The sequence below is a fragment of the Micrasema longulum genome, unplaced genomic scaffold, assembly GCF_059751315.1.
Source record: "Micrasema longulum isolate JH-2025_06_02 unplaced genomic scaffold, ASM5975131v1 h1tg002499l, whole genome shotgun sequence".
Classification (NCBI taxonomy): domain Eukaryota; kingdom Metazoa; phylum Arthropoda; class Insecta; order Trichoptera; family Brachycentridae; genus Micrasema; species Micrasema longulum.
Window position 1 is genome coordinate 26835 of NW_028279641.1, and position 21117 is coordinate 47951.

The window sequence follows — 21117 nt, forward strand, 5'->3', positions numbered from 1 at the left end:
AAATTGGATCAGTCTAGAAATTGCAAAGCGCCAGATACAATAATAACAGATATAGCTGGGAGCAAGGTGGCGAGAGAGGTCAGAGATAGAGAAAAGATTTTACAAAGAAAACATGCATAAATCACAGCGGGTCATAACCCGCGATATTCTGAAAACTGTGAACAAATACTTAGCAGTTTGAAATATAATATAATAATTGCAGAGTATGAGGGTCAGATTGGGAAACGTCAGAAGGGTATTTCTCAAGATTGATAACCTACAAAAATCTTACCTAATGTGGTAATGTTTGACAGCTTCTCTGACGACGTTTCCTTGACTTAATTCCAAGAGCAGTACTCTGAAGTTTGTTCCTCCGAGGTCAAGAGCGAGGAATCTACCCGCCTCTGCAATAAACAAAACAATGTTTTTAAAAGCTTAATTTTTGACGCTGGATTTTGTGATTCAAAGGTAACAAAAATGGCATGTGATGCAACCGGCGGCGGCGTTGTGAATTGCATTTAATTGATTAAAATTCGGCAACTGCTATGAATATTATCACAATTTTTTATGTAATCTTCAAGTAAACCTTATACGATAATTTTAAATGAAATATTTTGTCAATTAGGATCTCAGAAAATGTCAAAATATCTAGTACATTCATGTTCTTCTTTTGCTTTATGCATAGAGCATATGAGCGTCACTATTATGTGGTGTGTTACTAATCTGAGGTTAGTTCCACATTAGGATTGCGGCCATACTTCATACTTCCCAGATCCCGTTTCGAAAGGAAGAGGAACGTAGTTATACAAACGAAATAAACATTGACACACCATATGATATAAACATTGCAATTACATTATGCAAGGCAATCTTATTTATTGTGCATCAGCAATCTCCAAAGACACAGATGTGACTACATTTGCGGACAGATAGTTTTCATAGATTCGACCGCCGCCTATTGGCTTACCTGAGCCATCTGGAAGTTCTGGGAGATATGTGTTTTCCATTTGCAGTGATGAAGGTTTCTGCAAAAGGCCCCTTTGCATTTCATCTGTAAAGATCTTCTGTACCCTTCTCAGAGCTGCTCCAGTGACGCGGAGACCTCGAGTTACTTCCTCTACCTGCGAATTTTATAATTCATTAGTTATCACTTATAACGTATCGGTAATATCGTACCACAGTCTCCATTTTTGAAACAGTAAGAAATTGGATTGTCACATTGAACGAAATGTTTAGGACACAAGATTTTCTTAAACGTTTGAACCAAATGAGGTAATTTTAATCTATAAAGAACTTGAAGATGAGGAAACACCTTTACCTATTATATGTGAATGTGATGCTTTACATCACAAAAGGAGCCTTATCTTCGGAGGACCACGGGTAAAACCCGAGGATGTTAAAGAGCTCGCCCCCTACCTAATAGCCCGGTACTTTACGGATCTGGGCTTGGAGGGGGAGATTTAGCAAAATGTAAACTTTCGCCTTCTACACAGTAGCCAGGTTCTTTATAGACCTGGGTTTGGAGGGCAAGAACTATTCCCGAGGACCCTTCACAGGTCGCAGTGAACACAAAACTAAGAATTAGAATAAAGTGTGCTACTCTTTCGTATCTTAATAATTTAAATGGTTTTCCCTAGTAAAAATAAAATTTAATATTGTTATATAAAACAAAACACCGTATACAACACAGTCTTAATCATATTCTCCTATCTTACTTATTATTTTGTTGCTGGGAGGTGTTTGAGTATGGGTGTGTCTGATTTGGTCTTTGAACCCTCAATTGACAGTCCACACATGTATGTATGTGTGCACCTTATTATCTAACACAGGGTTTCCCAAACTACGTTCAGCGGAACACCAGTGTTCCACGGAGCCTGAATAGGGTGTTGCGCAAAAAATGGAGTGATTCGGCATGAAAACAACTCTTTCGCAATATTTTCTCAAAACCATTAAGGACTATTCCGGGGTTCGGAATCCGTTTTCCAAGACAGACAAAGTGCGCTTTTGCGCAAGGGATTACGAAAACCTAATTGATTTTATCAGAGACACTAATTTTAAACGAAAATCAAAAGAAAGAAGTGATGGGGAGGAATGGAGACGTTTGGAAGAGGCCGCCATCCAGCAGTGGATAGATCAAGGCTGAAGAAGAAAGGATTTTGTAATTATGCTGCAGTACAGTCAAAATGCAGAAACAGGCTCTTTGTCACAACAGATAGAACAGGTATGCAAGAATTTAACTCACTAGTGCCTGATTAAAAAAACATTTGCGATTCAAGAACTCAAAATCATCCCAGTCATCGAGAGTTTTATTCACTCATATTTATGTGAATTGTTATAATTACTACAACAACAACAAACCATCACGCCTTTTCCCCGTAAGGGTAGGCAGAGAGGATGGAACGCCACATTACTCTATATTTTGTATTTATTATTTTTTTTATTTAAAAATAATACGTTGAATTACATTCCCAGGAGTTACAACAACTCAATTCGGGACATAAATAATATTAACATTTAGAAAATAACACATATTGAGAACAACAAAGAAACAAAGCAAGTTTAGCACCTTTATAACTAAATATACAACAACAATATATACGCCTAAAACCTTTTCTTACACAAGCAGAATAAACATATATAAAAAACGATTTTAAGAATAAAAAAAGTAATGAATCCACTAAGGGAGATAAGGTCATTAACATCACATGCCATGCAGATGATGCAGCCATAGTGATGATGAGAACATATCCATCTCAGTTAGTAAACATCTGGATGCCTAAGAAATGTCGTATAGTACAATGAACACATGATTATTGGAAACATAATTCGGATATACAAAACGTGTGTCAGACCAAATCATGGTGTATACAACAGAAGCGACGATAGATAGAAAAAAAAAATAAAAGAAAAACTTAGTAGAAAAACTAAATAGAAAAACTAAATAGAAAAACCAAATAACTGCTCAGAACGTCAGAGATGATATTTTCATACAGATCTTGCTTTCTCTATATTCACACATATTCTCATGCACGCGCCCCGATTATTCCGACTTATGACATGTCCATCTTCAAGTATTTGTTGGATTTGGTCATCCCATATATTTCTCGGTCTTCCTTTATTTCTGCATCCATCAACATTCGCATTTGAAATTTTTTTGCCGTTCTTTCGCTGTCCATTCGCTCTAAATGTCCAAACCAGCGCAGAGCTCCTTTCTTGCTTTTGTCGATAATGCCTTTCTCAGCCTTACATACTATACGGCTCTCGACATTTGTGCATCTATCGTACATAGTTTTACCACACATTCGCCTTCTTAGGCGAATCTCTTGATCGCATTTAGACAGCATTCAGCTAACTTTTATCCCTGTTTTTCTAAGTTCATACTCCCATACATCAGATTCGGGACCAGGACTCCATTGCCAAGGTTGATTTCAGTGCACCGTTCACTCTATTCCCGGCACTCACCCTCCTTTCAATATCTTTCTCAGTCATTTATTTACATACATACAATTATTGTACATTATTTGAGACAATAAGTCTCAACTCCATGGGACTTAAAGTCCTGTGTTGAGATGGGACGAGCAATTATATGACACCGACACTTGAGTATATCACCACAAATATAGGATTAGAAACATAAAAAATAATTATAAAAAATGTTTTTAAAAAAATATACGAGTATATGGCTCATCAATATGGTAAACAGTAAACTCAAGCATTCGGAAAATCATCAAGGAGTTTGAGTAGTCAAATCCCTCCCACTAAGGAAAATCCAGTCCTTAACTACTTTTATGAAAATATTTTTTGTCCTTGAGAGCTTAATACGTTCTTACAAAATATTGAATACTCTCGGTGCGATAAATGAGAGATGTCTTTGAGCAAAAGTCGTACGGGTTTTGGGGATGACATAATTCATGCTCTGGGAAAACCTCGTAAGTACATTTTGCTAAGACCTCTCCTTATTGTTTGACCATTCCATTCCTAGTTTTTTTTTTTTTTTTTTAATATATTTGGACCCCTGTATTTATTTTTTTTATATTTTTTTATTTATTAATAAAACATATAAGACATGAATATCATGATATTATATTCCCAGGAGTTGTACGAAAAAACTCATTTGGGACGGTACATAAAAAAAATAGTACATTTTTGTAACAATACATAGTATACATTTAAACAATAAAAATTTTAACAAATTTTAACAATCTATGAACTTAATATTAAAAAAGGAAAGAAAACATTTAAACAATCTGTGAACTTAATATTAAAGAAGAAAATAAAAACATTCAAACAATCTGTGAACTTAATATTAAAAAAGAAAAGAAAAACATTTAAACATTCTGTGAAATTAATATTAAAAAAGAAAATAAAAACATTTAAACATTCTGTGAACTTAATATTAAAAAAAGAAAAGAAAAACATTTAAACCTAAAACACAATATATAGACTATTCACAGAAACTGAGCTAAAAACTATCACTTTCAAAAAGATTCAAGAAATAGGTCTTCATTTCTGGTCTTTGAGATTTACCACTCGACATTTCATTTTTAAGGTCATCAGGCAGTTTATTAAATTGTATACGACCAATGTATTCCAGAGACCTTTTGCCGAACTTCGTGGAACAAAATTTAGAAATGTGAAGATTTTTTGCATGTCGTGTATTATAGTTGTGAATTTCATGATTAAATGTAAGTTTTAAATTTGTGTGAGCAGAAAAGTTTATGATGTTTGAAATAGTGTTAGTGATGTCATACAGTGCCATTACCTTGAAAGGAAGTATTTTTGTGTTACGATAAATATCCTTGACATGGGAATCCCATTTCAAACCAAGAATGCTTCTCAGAGCTCGGTTTTGAAGAACTTGAATCTCAGAAATCTGGTTTTTGTTAGCGAAACCCCAAATACAGCATAAATAGGATAGGTGAGAATGTATCATAGCGTAATAGACGGCAAACAAAACAGAGTGAGGAAGCAGACCACGAAGTCTATGCAAAACGCCAGTTACGGGTACTATTTTTGATTTAACATGTTCATATTGGTATTTCCATGAAAGTTGAGAGTCAATATATAGTCCTAAGTATTTAGTAACATTGGTCTTTTCAATATAGCCAGTTCCTAGAGAAATATTAATTTTCAAATCCTGTTTGTTCCCAAAAATCATATATGATGTTTTTTTCATATTCAAACTTAATTTGTTTAATCGCATTCAGTCGGCAAGACTATCGAAATCTGTCTTCATTATTTTTTCTAGTTCTTTTAGGTTACTATTATGATAAAAAATGACAGTATCATCGGCATACAATTGAAGAGTCCCCTTTAACCCCCACTTAGTGATATCATTAATATAAATAAGGAACAAGAGTGGACCAAGGATTGACCCCTGCGGAACTCCACAAGTTATCCTACCTAGATCACTAGATTCTTTTCCGATTTGAACCGCACAGTATCTGTCAGTGAGATAGCTTCGAAATATTTTCAAAGGTATGCCAACTATGCCTAAGTGTTTCAACTTATCCAATAGAATCTCATGGTAGCCTTACGTGTCATGTACAAGGCTAAGGTACTCGGAAAATAAAAAAGTTTTTGTTTGTCTTGGAAATGGGATGTTCGATCACTGATTTTGGTTTATTACCTTTATGAGTCCAATCACCATTGTTAAAAAGTTCAAGAACAATGGCGCGTGATAACTACTTTTTACTACAGTGTGGATATCTGTTAAGGATATTCCATCTTTCCTGCATTCTGCTTCAAGATTATGGCGTTGCAAACTGAAAAATGGGCACTGAAATAACAAATGTTCTATACTCTGTGAAGAAATATCATCGCATGGACAATAGTCATAATTCCTTAATTTAAACCTATATAGATAACTTCTCATAGCTCCGTGTCCGGTAAAAATTTGGGTCGTTTCGAAAGTACTTTGGTGATGATGACGGAAGTTTGCTGCATCAGCCAGCGTTGGGAAAAACATTTTAGTGATTTTACCTGCAGAAGAAGCGCGGTAATGATCCTCCCAACGCTGCTGCGTATTTTGTTTTATCCATTTGTTTATTCCATTCCTAGTAAACATACTTCCCAGATACACAAATACTCGAAAAAAAAAAACTAAGTGTTCCGTTAAAATTTTCGGATCCGCGAAGCGTTCCGCGTCTGAAAAACTTTGGAACCTGTTTAACAATTTATTCTCATAGTCACACGTATTGGTGTTTGGCAAATTGCTTAAATCTGCAATAATTGATTTCAATTTAAAAGAATTCTGGTTTGATGACTTACTTTTTGGCGAGGAATTGAGTAAGAAAAAGATAAACGTACATACTGTAATCTATTTTTACTTATTTGTTTTAATTTTTTAGATGTAAATTCATGGATTAACAGAGATATACATCCATCAATTGCCTATCATTATGACACTCAGAGTTCTAGTAACGATCTGATTTCCTGACAGATGGTTGGAACTTCTTTAGCACAGAGAAAATACTCCTACATAGGACAAAAGCTGTGATAATGCCAGAACCATCGAAATGTTGCAAGAGTGACAAGAGGCTGCAGAATACTTTCCTTTAATAAATTGGTCGCAGAGAGTCCGAGGGGATGATGGTGGCTGTTAGATGGCCAACACATATTTTAATTCAAATTATTATTTTGAGTTTGTCCAAATTTTTGTGGCCAAGGACGCCATTTAACTCCCAGGGGAGCTGTGAATATTCGCATATTACAGCAGAGATAAAGATGTTTATAAATCCACCTGGTCCATGAAAAAGTATAGAAATTGAAAAAATAAAATTTTCAGGCGTTGCCTATTATGTAGGTAAAATAATACGATGAGATGAATCTCACCCGAATAAATAAAGGTTTCAGCTCCTTAACTTTATAAACATCAACAGATGAAAGAATTGAAGGAATATAGTTGTTCGAATATGGGCAGAATGGTGAATGTCACACAGTATGTAAAGTCGCCACTTAAATCAGCCAATGACAGGTCTTAAGCCCTGTAGATGCCTAGACTACTATATTACTTTCTCTTAAATGTTCTTCATCTCTGTTGTAATATGTTAATATTTATTTTTTATTGATTGAAGTTTTTAAAGATCCTCGTGAGTTTTTAATCTGTTTTTACTATGTTTTGAAAAAAAATATTTTGTGAACTAGTACATTTTTTTAAATACATCTTTTTCTTGGTTTAAAAAAAAAAAAAAAGCTATTCAAATATTTGTATTTTTTACTTTAACTTTAAATATGTGTCTTACTATGTACTCTGTTTTTAATACTCGTTTTACTGGGTTTTTATATATTTTTTAAAATTACGTTTTTTACTATGTTTCACTACATTTTCTCTATGTTTCTGCTACATTTATTACTACGTTTTTATTACTTTTTACTATGTTTTTTCGACATTTTTTACTATGTTTTTACTACATTTTGTACTATGTTTTTACTTCATTTTGTACTATGTTTTTTATTTGTCCACTAACTTTATAATTATTTCTATAGATTGATTACTGATTTTTATATTTTTTTTACTGTCTTATAACGGGGTAAATAACCCTAGTTAGATAGTCAAAGCAACTTTGTATAAATTATAATTTTGTGTGTGTAATATAATTTAATAATAATAAAAAAAATGTTAACATGTTCAATTACAGGTTACCGGTAAAGATACTTGATTTTTTTTTACAAATATACACACTTTCGTACATAAATATCGATTTTACTTTATAGCGTCTGTTAACGAAAAGCGGACTGTAGCGAAAAAACGAATTTCATTCAAATTTTGATAATGGTTGGAAGTATTTGAAGAAAGGAAAGGAACAACGACATGGACCTACCATTGATACTATGAGGATGTTCTTCATTTTTGGCCACTGGATGACGAAATTTACTATGAATTATGTAACGATGTTTTCAACGACGAGCGACGAATCCAAGAATTTTTATGCAATCTAATGTAATGTAACAATGTTGTTTTTTTTGTTCCAAATCTTCTAATTTTTTATATCTTCTATCTGGATAGGTCAAAGGAAGGAAGGAATGTTGTTTTTTTTGTTCCAAATCTTCTAATTTTTTATATCTTCTATCTGGATAGGTCAAAGGAAGGAAGGGAAAGGAAGGTAATCGGCCAAGAGTAATATCGATAAATGCTGTTATTTACTAAACAGCGTATCGATATGTACCGATGAAGATCGCGTTTGTAATCGTGGCCCAGCTTGTTTTCAATTGTCCACTATTTTCGTTATTTACAAAAAAATGTTGGGCCGTGTATTTTATTTTTATCGATATGACGTCGATCTCTACTATGAAATTGGCAAATCATCAACTTTGATGATATGTTATCCAAAGAACAAAATAAACCCGTAGACATGTAAAGATCGAAATAATTCAATCCTTGTATGACGAAATATTATAACTGTATTTCGTAATAGTTGTTGTTCATTAGGTAATTCATTGATATGAAAAAGTATAAAAAATTATTCTAATGAAGAAGTTTAGAGTGAAAAACCCATTCAAGATTACGCTGATTTAAGCTGTGAGCAACTCGATAAACTTGAACGACTTCAGAATACATGCATAAGGTACATTTTTGGTCTTAGGAAATATGACCACATTTCTGATTATCGTAGGCAACTGAAATGACTCAAAATTAGACAGCGGAGAGACTATCACTCCCTCTCACTTATGTTCAATGTACTTCATAGTCCTAACGGTCCTATATATCTTCGTGAAAAATTTCAACGCTTATCAGTTCATGGTTTACCTCTTCGTTCTAATTCTCAAGGCACTCTCTTAATACCCACCCACAATTCCTCTTTCTTCTCTAACTCATATAGTGTCCATGCGGCTCGACTGTGGAATCATCTCCCATCCACCATCAAAGATGTTACTACATTATCTCTGTTTAAATCACGTCTGAAGAAACATCTCCTTTCTCTACCTTAATCTCTCCTCCTTTCCTTTTTCCTCTTTCCTCTTTTTTCCTTTTTCCCATTGAGTAATAGTTTTGATATAAGGTAATTTATAAACAAATACGTTTGTTTCTATTTTTATATATTTTTAGCATTTTATTTATTTTTTCTATAGAATATGTTCTGTAACTTGAATTATAAAAATAAAACTTTTATTTTATTGGTTGGTTGGAAGAAATTGCCAATTGGCAATAAGCCCGCCAATGTACAAATAACATTATGAAAAAGTTTTTTATATTGAACAAATAAAATAACATACGTAATTTAATTTTTGTTACTGCAAAGCCGAGGCTTGTCTGCAGGTTAAATTATATATATATTTTTAAAATTTATAAATGGTAGTATATATTTATTTATAAGATTAAGGAACATACTAAGTAAAGACAAAATAAATCAAAAGTTTGCTATTCTTCTATTCACTCATTACTCTTGTATGAGATTATTGAGTGTGGAGGAGCGTAAATTGAACTGCTTAAAAGCAGTCAAGAGAACTAGACCCGGTTTTGAATAGTGTAAAGGCCAGTTTTTTTACTCCGCCACTCTTATTTAAAATAGTTTTGACAATTTACTGGGTTAATGATGTTCGTATAAAATTTGATAATGTTTCCAAGGCACACTTTGGTGTCAAGACCTTTGGCTTAACTTAGTTGGAGATATTTTTATCAGCAGGTGGTTATGGACTCAAATGCAACAAAATATTAATTTTATTCAATATGTAATTAAAATCACAGTAATTAAACAGCGTTATCAACTTATGATTACACTTTAATTGAGAAATATTCCAAACACATCAAAAACAAATCTGTACCTCAGAGGCAGACGGATACAAATCCAAATGTCAAATGTTTGACACAAGCCTAAAGAATCTACTTTCTCTAGGTGATTTTTAATAATTCATAACATTAATTTGTATGTTAAGCATCTCAACACATTGGTTCATTCATTATAAAACTTAAATTTCTTCAAAATCAATGGACACGATCATAAACTGGATAAGAAAATCGAAATGTCATTTCATCAAATTCTGGATTTGCATTCGTCTGCCTCGGAGGTACAGAAATTAATGTATAAAATCCGTAACATTCAAGTTAGTGAGAAATTTTTGGGATTTAAAAAACTTATTTCTTTTTAAAGTGGTGTTTTTCATTAGGGTCTTAATATAAATACCAAAAAAAAAAAACAGATTATGTGCAACAAATCCTGTCATGACCCTGATCAGCCTCTCTATAATAATGGACAGAGGATTGAGAAAGTTGACAGCTTTAAATACTTGGGAGTTCACATAACTGAGGATAGAAGCATGCACAAAGAGCTCGCAGCCCGACTAGGAATTGCTGGAGCAACTTTTAACATGATGCGTGATGTCTGGAACTTTAGTCTATACTCGGTCAGAACGAAACTCCGATTGTTCAACTCTTGTATAATGCCAGTACTCCTATATGGGTGCGAATCTTGGCATCTTAAGAAAGCCCAGAACACCAAACTTCTGAGTTTTGAAAGTAAGTGCTTGAGGAGAATATTATGCATAAGGTGGCTCGATTTTATAACTAACATTGAAGTCCGAGAATGGACGCAGCAGCTTGCTATAACGAGCGTCTTGAGGATGCGGCGGTGGACTTGGCTTAGGCACGTGCTACGCAAGCCTCAGGAGAACCTAAACCCAAGTTGCGTGTTCTTTAAACTTGCGGGCTGACGCCGTCCAGGGCCTTGATTATGATGGGAAGATAAAGACGTCATGCATTGCATTCCAGATGAACTAGCTGACAGGCGTCTTACGCTTAGATCAGCTACGTCTACAGCGAGAGGAAAAGTTATTATACCTCTACGCAAACAGCGCACTAAATTTGGTGAACGCGCATTTGCGGTCGCGGGCCCTATGGCATGGAATGCTCTCCCAGCAGAGGCGCAAGGCTGTGAAAGTGAAGTGATGTTTCGGAAAAGACTTAAAACCCACTTGTTCTCTAAATCATTTGAATAAATCCGTAGCACGTGACAACAAAATAAATTGTTTTAATTAAATTACAAATTTAAATGCTTCAATTGGATTAACTTAACAATAGAATCACCATGTAAAGCGCCCTTGAGGTATTTTATTACGAAAATGGCGCTGTATAAGTTATCCATAATTAATGTCATACTTTCACTTTGATGGTATAGTTGAAGATAAATTCTCTCTAGAGATTACTAAGATTCACTACCGACCGTGAATTTAAAATATAAATAAGAACTTTTAAAATGGTTATGAAGTAAGGAACGCGGACTAATTTTTGCGGTCATTCATTGGTTCGTTTCGATAATATGATGTCGATATGGCAAGTAGGTAGAACATACCGAGGAAGATACAGATAGAACAGAAGTTAAGTATACCGTCTCGATATATAGAGATAAAAATATCGTTCATAGTTGAGGACCTGGAAGGCAGTCGATGAGGATCTTTCGACTATACTCGGCGCAACTAAGGGGCGCTGGATTGACATGAGAGGAGGTGAGAGTGCTGGCTGGTGATAGTCTCTTGGAGTCAGCTGGTGATGTCCACATGCTCCACTTAGCAGCGGATGTGAGAAAGAAGAAGATGTTTTTCATTAACAATATTTTGGGTGTTTCCAAATCTTTGTGGATGAATTCTGGATTTTCCTCCTTCTGTTCGCGCTCAACCGATGGAGTAAAGGAGAAACCAAATGAGGAAAATACATTATAGACTAATTTGTTCTAAAACTATGAAGATAATTATCGGGGTCGGTTTTAAATAAGAAGGCCTTTCTCGAAAACCGCCACAAAAATTATAAAACTTTTTAAGTATGGGTGTTAACATAATCGGCCTCGTGGTGTTATAGTCAGCGCGTTTGCCTACCATGCAAGAGGTCTCGTGTTCGATTCCCGACATGTTTGAAAAAGGGTGTTTTTCCAACACTTCTTCTGTTTGCCCATGGACTCCATTTTATTATTATGGGCGTCCACCTGCCATCATTTTACCTTGCTCGAGTGTCCTGCCTTCTGCCATTTTAATTTTTCTGCATGTTCCATGATATCCACGACTCTCTGTTTCCTATTTATTATTCTGTCTCTTAGACATACACCGAGCATCTTCTTTCCATGGACCGTTGCGTGCATTTTAGTTTCTGGCCACGTTTCTGTGTTACAGACATGGTGTCTAGTCCGTATGTCGTCACCGGCAATATACGCGATTTAAAGACTTGTCTCTTTAAACATACGGGGACTTATTTTTTATTTAAAAAAAAATAAAAATATTATTAAATTTCATAAAAAGTACATGTTTTTGTAAAATTCTAAACATATCTACACGACTTACACTGTTTTAGTTGTTTATTTATTGAAGTGTATATAATTTTAAATACGAGTACATGCATGAGAAAGAAAAATAAAAACATAGGATATATAAAGCAAAAACATAAAACAATAATACATTCATACTAATTAAAATTTAATGTGGTTTTTACACGTGTTCAACAAATTTCTATAGATAAACTTTAAATTTACGTATTGATATATTATTTTTAATAGTTTTTAGTTAATTGGAAAGATCATTATAATTTTTTATACCCTTGAAGACAAAGCTATTTTGACCATGACTTATATGGTATTTAGAAATTTTAATATTATGTTGGTATCTGAGTGACTTATTCATCTCAATTTCTTTTATTTTTTCTTCTTTATAAATTTATTTATTAATTTATTTCTTAAAAAATATATTTTAGTTTGTCGAAAGCAGCCCATCTTAGCCCTATTTTTCTTGGCAACTCAACTGTCTGGTTATATTTACCAAGTTTGTCATCAACCACTTCGATTTTATTTTTTTAATAAAAACTTAACTCCGAATATACAAAATTCGTTTTAAATTTTATTAGACCGTTTTTATTTTGGTGAATAAAAAAAGATTTATAAAAGAGGATTAATAATTATAACTCGTTATAATCAGGTGTGCGTTTTTCTTTATTTTTATAGTACTTAGCTGATAATTACGATTAAAATATTATTTTATTAATGCTGATATTTGCTTTAGATTACAATTGGATTAATTTAAAAATAACAGTGCTTATTAAATGAGTTTTATCATAAAATAACAATGACATAAACCTTTCTTCTGCAAATAACTGATTGATTGATAAAATATTTTAAAAGCCATACCCTCTTACATTATTAAAATTCTCGTGAATTACGATAATCAAAATATTTTCTACTAATATAATACAACTTTGTTTTTAATCACTTATTTACTACCAATATTTTGAGTTTGTCCAATTTTTCGTAGACAAGGACTGGATTCAACTCCCTGGGGAGCTGTTTATATTTTATTTAAATCTTAAAGTAGGGCACACATATCATACATATTGTTATGTGTGTTCTAATAATAACATTGCAAATATATTTAATTTATAAGTTGTTTATCACATATGTCTTGACCATTATTTTAAATTTTGATATGTTTTTTTCTTCATAAATATTTTTTTAAAGGCTTTATTTTGTAATACAGTTAGTTTATCTATGTTTTCTTTGTTTGATAACAAAAAAAATGCTACTACAATAGTTAACGTGTGGTTCAATAATTGCTTTGTAAATAGTTTTGCAAGAGTCCTTATCAATAAATCTTCTGATCCTTCCCAAAATTGATATTTTTTACCATCTTAGCGTTTTGGTGAAATGTAAGTTTTGAATCCAACATTACACCTAAATATTTAATTTCAGTGACTTCATTAAGTTTTTCTATTACAATTGATGGTGTAATTTCTATTCTTTTGTTTCCTATATTCATATATTTAGTTTTGTTAACATTTAATTTTAATTTATTAATTTTTAGCCACAGTGATACATTATTAAAATCATGATTTAGTCTGTCCATAATTGTTTTATAATTTTCTCCCGATATATATATTAAGGCATCGTCTGCAAAGAGTCTTATTTTTGAATATTTTAATGTTTCGACAATATCATTAATGTATATAATAAACAAAACCGGTCCGAGAACCGATCCTTGTGGTACTCCGAATGAAATTTTGAGGGGCTCGGAAATTTCATCATTTACCTTCGTTATTTACATATTACAACAGAGATGAAGAACATTAAAGATAATATAGAAGTCTAAGCATCTACAGGGCTTATGACCTGTCAATGGTTGGTTTAAGTGGTCACTTTACACGTTGTGTAACATTCACCATTCTGTCCATATTTGAACATCTATATTCCTTCAATTCATTCATCTGTTGAAGTTTGTGAAGTTAAAGAGCTGAAACCTTTATTTATGCGAGTGAGATTCAACTAATCGAATTATTTCACCTACATGCTAGGCAACGCCTGAAAATGTTATTTTCTGAATTTCTATACTTCTTCATGGACCAGGTGGATTTATCAACAATATTTTGAGTGAAACATAATTCGGATATACAAAACGTGTGTCAGACCGATCATGGTGTATACAACAGAGGCGAGGATAGATAGAGAGAAAATAAAAAATAACTATCGACGTGCTAATAAGCGACGTGATAGCAATTTATCACCATGGTTGTTTATCGTATTCACGATCACAATGGAACATCCGTAAACACCTAATATTAAATGTCAAAATATCTTTGTTTCGCGACGTATAATCCTGCTGCGCAATCACATATTTGAATTTTACCGGTGTAAATATGGAAAATATTCCAAAACTGCTATTTTTATTTATTTATGTATTATTTATCATGCTACTAATTGCATTTAGCCGGCGGCGGCGGTTGGCAAGCCAAATGTCAAGAAACGCAGTCGCCATAGTAATTGTAATTTAATTTTCACCTTTTTGTATTAGATACTCCTTACTACACAACATTATTTTTGGTACGTGTACTTGTACACACACAAATCTGGATTTTCTCCCAAGCGGAATGGGGAATGTTGTAGTACTTAAAGTGGCCACTTAACCCAGCCAATGACAGGTCATAAGCCCTGTAAACGCTCGAATATCCATAATCCTGAATTTGAAAAAATTCTACCTCATCTCTGTAGGGATATAAATAAACTATACTCCTTACTATTTTGCAAATGCAATATATTGTTTTATTTTTTATAGTAAACGCCGATTTTTCGCCAATGAACGGTATTTATTTTCGAGGAAAACAAAAAACAAACCGACACGAGCGTTGACTTAGAGATTACACACGCGTTAGCTTATGATTGCGATAACTTAAGCATGTTCATTATTAGACATTGTGATCGCTTAAATGCTTAGCATGTTTTAAAGCACGTCGATAGTTATTTGTGATTGAGCTACTGGCTTAGAAAGGGGTGTGGGCTGGGTAATGTTTCGAATAAAATAATAAAAAATAAAAATAAGGATAAATATATACCTGAATGGCTCTTTCTTTGTCTTGCAGAATGAGGGGGGGTGCCAGAAACTGTGCCTCGAATATCTGTTCGTGGCAGTCAGACATTTTTGATTACTGAAACAAAATAAAATACAATGATGTTAAAAAAATAATTTTATGTTCGCCTTGTGGTCCAGTGGTCGGCGCGTTTGTTCACCATTTAAGAGGTCTCGGCCCCAATTTCCGACGAGGAAAACACGAAGATCACTTTTTTCATAATTTTTTCACCTGTTTAAGATCTTTCTTTATCGTTTCAATCAATTCTGCCCATACTACTTGCGGTAAACAGTTAACGAATCATCAAAGTTTGTTTAAATTCGATTAAATACTTATTTATTTATTTGGTTTACAAACAATGAAAAATATTTAAAACACAGAAATATTAAAGTAAAAAAGGCACCACTTATTTTTTTATCAATTACATGTAAATACTAATAAAATAATACTAAAATAAAAAAAAAATATATATTTTAAAATATTTGCAAAAATTGATTCATTAATTAAAACACATCTTGTAAAATAAACATTCTAAGGCTAATAAAATTAACAATACAAATAATTAATATGCAATTATATCAATTAATAAATAAATAAAGACAACTCAAACAAATACAAACTAATACCACTTTCGGACTATAACCTACTTCCACTATCTATAAAAACAATTAGTAACGAGAAAATGTTCAAAAAAGCTTTAAAAAAATGGATAGTGGAGCTAGGTAGAAGTAAAATGGATCGTCCATTCGCCCAAACCAATATTGAATCAACTGCTCCACAAATATAAAGCTTATGTTAGGTTTTTGTTCTTTGATGGCGCGTTTTGTAATATAAATAATATAGATGTACATAAATATATACCTTGTTTTTAAAACTGTGAATATTTTGTTAATTATCTCTGTTTATTAAATAAATCTTCTTTGTTTATTCTCAAATGTAAAAATTAAAAAAAAAAAAGTATATAAATCTTCTTTGTTTATTCTCAAATGTAAAAATTTAAAAAAAAAAAGTATATTTTCATGTGTCTTCGGCTCGGGTTACCCCAGTGAGGTCACATTATTTTTATTATTCATTATAGTTTGTAAGACAAAAACTATGAATAAATAAATAAATAAGCCTTGTAAATACAGAGACATCCATATTTCACTCGCAAAGACGTTTTCCCTCTCTGCTGCAACAAATTTATATCTATTTTAGTCATTGTTTAAATCTCAAAAGACTTGCACCAAAAGGTCCTGATCCTGTTTCGCGCTTACGACTCGCTACAATCTGAACATTGGTGCATGCAAGTCATAGATTGAAGAACTGCATATCATTATTGCAACTGGCGGATCGCAACATTGAATGCCACTGGGCCCAGTAACGATGGCGCATTAATCATGCATATCTGTCATATCCGTATGGTTGATCCAGTGATGCAGAAGTTGCTGGATGTGACAATAGGAAAAAATTACATATTACGAATGCCGATTGAACACGCGAAACCGGTTTTAAAAAAAATATTTTATTTTTAAAATCAATCAATGTTTGCGAACACTCCAGGAAGCAATGTTATCATTTTCTATAGAATACAATATATCATATAATGCAACTCTACAGTATTGCACATACAGACGAGATCGACGTCCTGCAGTACACTCACACCGTCCCTACCACGGAGAAATTAACTAAAAAGGAACGTGGCCGATAAAGAGACCACAGGGTGTGGCAACGCCAGTCAGTCAGTTCAGTTCAGTCGACCAGTCAACGTCAGTCAGTCCAGCCAGCCCGAAGACTCCGCGCAGTAACACTCGGACAACACAATTCACTATTTATTCGCCATGTAATAAAAAAACATCAAACGGCAACCTCGTGTCTTCTCTGTCAAAATTGAACTGCGGTAGGAGCTCCGACCCTCAACAACCTCCTACATTTTAATTTAAATAATTTTTTAACTATTTTAAATCAAATTGTTTGGAAAATATGTCTTTACAAGCACGTGATATATTTGACCTTGACAATCATGACCTCAAGATTCGAGACGATGTTGTATTTAAATTTAAACGGTCACAAACAAAGTTCAAATTTAACCAAATCGTGACGTATTAGGGGCGTGCCCAATGTAATGAACGGTTTTCGCGGGGCTTAAAAAATAAATTATACCAGTAATAAGTACAAGTGTCGGCTTCGTGGTGTTGTGTTCGGGTCGCTTGCCTACCATTCAAGAGATCTCGGGTTCGATTCCCGACATGATTGACATGAAATATTTATTTTTAATGGTGTTTCCAACTAAAGTCTTTTCAAGAACTTCCAAATAAACAAACCAGCAGCGTGATATCCGACGAAGAGCCCATTTCACACATATCATCTCAATTTAAACGGCACGTAAAATTATGGTGGATTGACATTTATTAGATTAGTCTGTACCTATTGAAATTTGATAATATTTGTGTTTTTCGTTTTTTTTTTATAAACAAAACCCCATAGTTAATGATTGTAATAAAAATATCAATAAAAACGCCTTGGTATATTATTTAAAATTATTTACAAAATAATAAATATTAACGTTTTTATAATTTGCCCAAATATATCAATTTTGGTGACCATTTTCAACGAGTAGTTGCTGTTGTTGTTGAGGTTTTAACCAAGGGGATGTTTACATATTCTGGTGTATAAGTTGGTATTTAAAACACCCTGCGTGAGGTTGTCCTTAGCTACCAAATTCTGACCACCAATTTGAGAAGTGGTACTGAAAGTTGATATGAAACGGTTCATTAGGGATGCCGATGACGTCAGTAGATTTGGTAAGGGTGTGAATAGGAGGGGGGCTGTGAAAACAGAGGGGATGAAGTGTGAATGATTACATCAGATATAGAAAAAATTCGTTAGGTGTAGCAGGGATTGGAAACCTCCGGCAAAAATAAAATAAAAGAGAATAAAAAAATTCTTAAACGTACTAATTCAAACATTTTTTTATTCAATTATTCATACATACAAAGATAAATACTACGAAAAAATAATGGCGTATCCTTAACTTTAGACATAATTATACATTAGATTCAAATGAATGTCCTTCAAGTCGATAAATAGGGAGATATATATTTTTTAAACATTTTAAAAGTAATACGGGTTTATGAAATACTGTTCAGTCAAAAAAAATATTTTTTTACTTAATTAAAAAATTAACTTATTAGTAGCAAAAAAAGTATTTTTAAATTTGTAATTTTGAATTCCCACAAAAACGGCCCCCAATACGTCACGATTAATGTTTATTCTAAACTCTGTTCCTAACCAATCAAACTTGTATGGAACATTGTCACGAATCTTGACGTCACAACTGTCAATGCCAAACATGTTGCATTCTTCTAGTGACATATTTTTTTACAAATTCTTTTTTAAAGGTACATATTTTTAAATTTAATTTTTATACATAAAACGCCCATAGGGCTTTATAATACAAATTTCCTTATATAATATATAATTAAGTTTAGGTAGCATTATACACAGGTTTTAAAAGGAAGATAATAAAAAATGTTTAAAAAGATACAATAGAAGCACGCGCATGTGTAGTATATATACAAATATAAAAAGGTTATTTATTTAAAAGGTTTTTATGTTTTTTTATGTTTTTTATGTTTTTTTATGTTTTTTTATTTTTTATGTTTTTTATGTTTAAAAAAAAAAAATGTTTTTCATGTTTCTGATACTTTATTTGTGGTGATATACTCATGTGTCTGTGTCAACTAATTGCTCGTCCCATCTCAACACAGGACTTTTAGTCCCACGGAGTTGGGACTTATGTCTCAAATAATGCACAATAAACTTATGTATGTAAATAAATAAATAAATTTCATCAATGTAACAATTAAGCAGCAAAAGAGTGACTTATTTGAACATGGTTTTAATTACTTGTTGTATTGTACTTGACATTATTTCTGATTTGATTAACGCAAGCGAAGTATTAAATATATAAAAAAGATTACTAAATCTATTGGCATTTAGATGAAATCGAACTAACAGGACGCACTAATATATAAAAACATTTCTCTATATAAATTTTTGGAAAACAATAATTTAATGGCATGGCACGATCAAGTCCATCAAATACTTGAAGATGGACATGTCAAAAGTAGGAATAATCGGCGTGCGTGCATGAGAAGATGTGTGAATGTAAAGGAAGCGAGGTCTGTTTGCCAAGATAGAGTGTTATGGCGTTCTATCCTCTCTGCCTACCCCTACACGGAAACGGCGTGATGGTTTGTTGTTGTTGTTGTTGTTGTTGTTATAATTTATTCTAAATCCATTACATATTCAACAATGTTTGAGTATGTCCAAATGCTTGCAGACTGGCTGGATTTCCTCCTAGGGAGTTATTCATATTTTTATAATAGATTATAATTTATTTCAACAGAGGGAAGAAGTATAAAAATTGTAAAATTGTTTTCAGGCGTTGCCTAGTAGGTGATTTGGTTCAGCCGGATGAATCTCACTTACATAATAAAGGTTTCAGCTCCTTTACTTCACAAAAGTCAACAGATGGAAGAGTTGAGGAAATGTGGATGTTTAAACATGGGCAGAATGGTGAATGTTACACAGTGTTTTAAGTGGCCAGTTAAACCAGCCAATGACAGGTCATAAGCCCTGTAAATGCCTAGACATCTATATTCCCTTCTCAATAATGTTTTTCCTCTGTTGAAATAAATCCATTATATATATTTTTATCGTTATTCGAACTATGTGATATTTAACAAATTACAACAGGGATGAAGAATACCCTTAATAAGGGAATATGGAAGTCAAGGCATTTACAGGGCTTATGACCTGTCATTGGCTGTTTTAAGTGGCCATTTCACACAATGTGTAACATTCACCATTTTGCCAATGTTTGAACATCGATATTTCTTCAATTTTTCAATTTTTTTACATAAGTGAAATTAAAGAGCTGAAACCTTTATTGTTGCGAAGAGATTCATCTGACTGAATTATTTCACATACTAGGCAACGCCTGAAAACGATTTTTCAATTTTTAAACTTCTTCTTGGACCAGTTGGTTTCATTACAATATTTGAGTTTGTCCAAATATTCGTGGACAAAATACTGGATTTCGCTCCCTCGTGTGTGAAGTGGCCACTTAAACCAGCCAATGACAGGTCATAAGCCCTATAAATGCCTTGACTTCCATATTCCCTTATTTAAGGTATTCTCCGTCCCTGTTGTAATTTGTTAACCTTAATGACTCCCGAGAGGGTGAAATTCAGTCTTTTGTCTTCGAACATTTGGACAAACTCAAATATTGTATGTGATATTTACCTATTACATACAGGTCATAAGCCTTCCAAATGCTTACACCTACATATTCACTTCTCAAAAACGTTCTCTATCTCTGTTGTAATGTGTGCTATTATATAATTTGTGCAATTACAAATCTTATATGGCTTCAATTTCGTCCAATCACAATCCCATGGCTTCGTCTCGGCACTATGGGAGTTTATTCCTCCCCATAGAAGCGAAAAGAGGATAGAACGTCAATCGAGTCTTAGTTAATCAAATTATTTATTTTTAATCCTTGGTGTTGAAATGGTCAAACGTAGTACCTACCTAATAACAATCTTTTCACTATGAGTTGATCAAATTGATGTAGTTAATAACTTTTAAATAAGCGGTCACTGGATTTAAATTTTTGAGACTTATATGAAGTATTGGTACACCAATCGCGGCGTATTTTGATCATTTTGTTACTTGAAGGTAAGATTATCAGTCTTACGCTTCAGGTACAAGTCTAGGGACTTGTACTTGAAGCGTAAAAATTCAAGTTTGTGGGTGTATGTTTATGTGTATGTATGAACATG

General features: G+C 33.0%; 1 protein-coding gene across 1 annotated transcript in view; it reads right to left on the reverse strand.

Moving 5' to 3' along the window:
- The window catches only part of LOC148272077 (hexokinase-1-like), a 79198-nt gene that overhangs the window by 17464 nt on the left and 40617 nt on the right, over positions 1-21117 (reverse strand). Inside the window, exons 2-4 of the mRNA XM_088240557.1 lie at positions 15275-15367; positions 947-1100; positions 272-383 (exon numbers count right to left, since the gene is read on the reverse strand). Of these exons, the coding sequence (XP_088096683.1) occupies positions 272-383; positions 947-1100; positions 15275-15358 (350 nt within the window). The 5' untranslated portion in view covers positions 15359-15367. The remainder of the gene's footprint in view (positions 1-271; positions 384-946; positions 1101-15274; positions 15368-21117) is intronic.